This window comes from Morone saxatilis, unplaced genomic scaffold (assembly GCF_004916995.1).
Source record: "Morone saxatilis isolate NCDOM2014 unplaced genomic scaffold, NCSU_SB_2.0 Contig14, whole genome shotgun sequence".
NCBI classification, from domain to species: Eukaryota; Metazoa; Chordata; class Actinopteri; family Moronidae; genus Morone; species Morone saxatilis.
The window spans coordinates 747,155-750,309 of NW_023339696.1; the positions used below are offsets into that span (position 1 = coordinate 747,155).

Below are 3,155 nucleotides of genomic sequence, written 5' to 3' on the forward strand. Positions count from 1 at the left end.
TATATATATATAAATTAAATAAATAAGTGTTTTCAATAATAATGTGACAAATACTGTGTATTTAGTTTAATAAATAATGCATAATAAAGCTAGGTAAGGCTTCACTTTGCCTTCACTATGAAATTGACAGTGTTGCTTTTGGTTGTGCAGGACTCGGGGTCAACATCTATCCAAGCAGCAGACAGCACAGCCATCAATGGCAGCATAACACCCACAGACAAAAGGTATTAACACATCCTCACTGCTGAATTACACAACACCATTATCAAAATTACTTACTAAATTTAAGTGAAAATAAGAGCACAAGCTGATTTTATTACTTACATTTTAAAGGCTGTCTTAGATTTTACCTTAGACCACACAGTCAAATTAATGATAAATGTTCATTTCAGTGTTTGCTTGCCCATGTTTTGATTTGTTTGTTCTTTTTTGGGACTTTGCCCTCCAGGATAGGGTTCCTGGGTCTGGGGCTGATGGGTAGCGGGATAGTTTCCAACCTGTTGAAAATGGGTCATGTTGTCACAGTGTGGAACCGCACAGCAGAAAAGGTACTGTAATGCAACACACAGTCACCGTCACACAAGCAACGCTATCATTCAGTTTAAATTCATTACGCATACTGTGTCTGTTGAATGAGGTTCACACCATAGTATGATCATGTAGGTCTGTGTTGACATGCTGCAGCTGATTGACTATGAAATGACTCCTGTCTGCTGTATTCCAGTGTGACCTATTCATCCAGGAGGGAGCCAGGCTAGGCCGGACTCCTGCAGAGGTGGCGTCCATGTGTGACATCACTTTCTCCTGTGTGTCAGACCCAAAGGCTGCCAGGGATGTGAGTACCATCTCAACTACAGTAAATGGCTTCTGTGGATGTTTGAATCATTGAAAAAAGTTGTTTGTTGCTCTCCAGTTGGTGTTGGGACCCAGTGGAGTGCTGCAGGGAATCAGGCCAGGCAAATGCTACGTAGAAATGTCCACTGTAGACCCAGAGACCATCACAGAACTGTCACAGGTATACACTAACACAAAATAGCCAGAATACTTGCACAGTATAAAATAATGCACTATTAAAATAGGCATAGGCATCTTCTCCATCTGAAATATATATACAGTAGTAGCAGTTATCATTGGAGTAGTATACTGTAGTATTATTATATCAAATTGTTCAATGTTTGAATGTCAGGTGATCACGTCGCGGGGCGGCCGTTTCCTGGAGGCTCCGGTGGCGGGAAGCCAGCAGCTCTCCAACGATGGGATGTTAGTCATCCTGGCAGCTGGTGACAGAACAGTCTATGAGGACTGCAGCAGCTGCTTCCAGGCCATGGGCAAGACCTCCTTCTTCCTGGGTATGTAGGGGCTCAGATTGTTGTTCTTAGTGTCTGACAACATTATGGAAAGGATCCCTATGGAGATAGACCTCTTGTTTGTCCAGAAACAGCCGTAATATCTCTTTCACCACCAGACTACATATTCAAAAACGCTAATTTTATGTCACAAAACTAACTACATTGAGTGCTGCTCTGGTGTGGGAGCCTGTTAGTTTCTAATTGTTGTAGAAATGCATTCAGATATGAATGTTTTTTAAATCACTGCCCTCTGAGTGCCTCAGATTTCTTCAAGAATTCTAAATGCTAATTTTACCTTGGTTTCAAGTGTTCTACTCAGCTGCACACGGACTAGACTGCGTAAACAAACCACAGAGAGGCTGTGATAGCAACACAGGCAGAGAGAGTGTGACACCATGACTCCACTGTATCTTTACATAGCTAATAGTTGTTTGCTGCTACATTAATGTTTTAAATTTCACATATATAACCTTTAAATACCAATTTAAGTTCTTAAATTGTACTTTGGTATCATGAAAAATTCTAAAGTTTTAAACAAGACCTTCTTCTTACCAGCTCTGACAGAAAGAATCAAGGCTCTTTGGTTTTATTCGTCTTATCGTTTTTTTCATTACATTCTATTTATTTAAAACCGATGCTTTTATCCACAGTGACTTACAATGATGCACTGCATTCAACCATGTGAATACAACCCAAAAACTGAAAGAATCATGCAAATGCATCAGTTTCACCAAATATGCTGAACTGCCTCAAGTGCTAGTTAGAAACAATAAGAGAAGAGAGAGATAAAGTGGGTTTGTGTTTTTTAACCTGTACCAGGAGCTGTCTGAATGAAGGAGTTTTCAGTCTGCGATGAAAGATGAGTTTCTGCTGACCTGATATTGATGCGGAGCTCGTCATTGTGGAGTCGGTACAGCAAACAGTCTGCAATTTGTTGAGCAGATTGTATTCTTGAATGTATTGGACTTTTTATCTCAATGTCGGAAAGATTGTAAGGACGCTGCTAAGTACTGTATGTCTGGAAAGGAATGATATTTAATGCAGTGACACTGAGTCCAAGAGAAAATTTCCCCCATGGGACAATGAATTATTTTTATCTTATCTTAACTTGTATGAAATTGTTTACTGGAAGGAGCCAGAGGAACATGAACAGGCCACACATTATCTGTCCCACGTACTACAGAATTATAGTGACAGTTTCAGCAAATATGTTTTTATAAAAGTTATCTACTGCAGCTTTAATGAGCAAACTTCATCAGTTCACCTATGCTTGCTGCACACAGATTTGCCACCAAAATTGTTAAACTATACCCAACACTGTGCATCACTCAGTATTAACTGAGGAAGTAATGTGTGCCAGATGGCAGTTGGCTCCTGAACACATCTATAGTGGGAACATCAGTCTGAATTACAGTACGGCTGTTTCAGGTCAGATCTGTGCTCTCTCTAAAGGGCCAGAGAGCCACTGCAACAGCTGATGTCAGTGACGTAAACTGCACACACACTCATGTTTACCTACAGGGACAGTCTGTGTCATACCGAAGGAGACTGAAGACGAGTGAATGAAAGCAAACACATTTGGTGAATCCAGCTTTCTCTGGATATGGTGCCGCTCACTGCTGGGAGTGAATGTGCAGCATGTCGGTGGGGTGGGGATGATTTTCTCTGTTGCAGTCTCATTTAGTGACTTAGGCTGATACATCAGGTGTATGTTTACATCAAAATGCTGTGTCGTGTAGCTTCAGTCCTGGCTCAGATTTGGATTCATGTTAATTAATTAATTAACCCTTAGGTGTTCCTCGGGAC

At 40.8% G+C, this 3,155-nt stretch overlaps 2 protein-coding genes across 2 annotated transcripts in view; both read left to right on the top strand.

Moving 5' to 3' along the window:
• Positions 1-3,155, top strand: part of zgc:158403 (tetratricopeptide repeat protein 39A) — a gene marked incomplete at its 5' end in the record, with an annotated part of 767,589 nt that overhangs the window by 323,074 nt on the left and 441,360 nt on the right.
• The window catches only part of LOC118322503 (putative oxidoreductase GLYR1), a gene marked incomplete at its 5' end in the record, with an annotated part of 45,276 nt that continues 42,271 nt past the window's right edge, over positions 151-3,155 (top strand). The window contains 5 exon segments of the mRNA XM_035654205.1: positions 151-224; positions 449-548; positions 725-835; positions 914-1,015; positions 1,187-1,349. Coding sequence (XP_035510098.1) covers positions 151-224; positions 449-548; positions 725-835; positions 914-1,015; positions 1,187-1,349 — 550 coding nt within the window.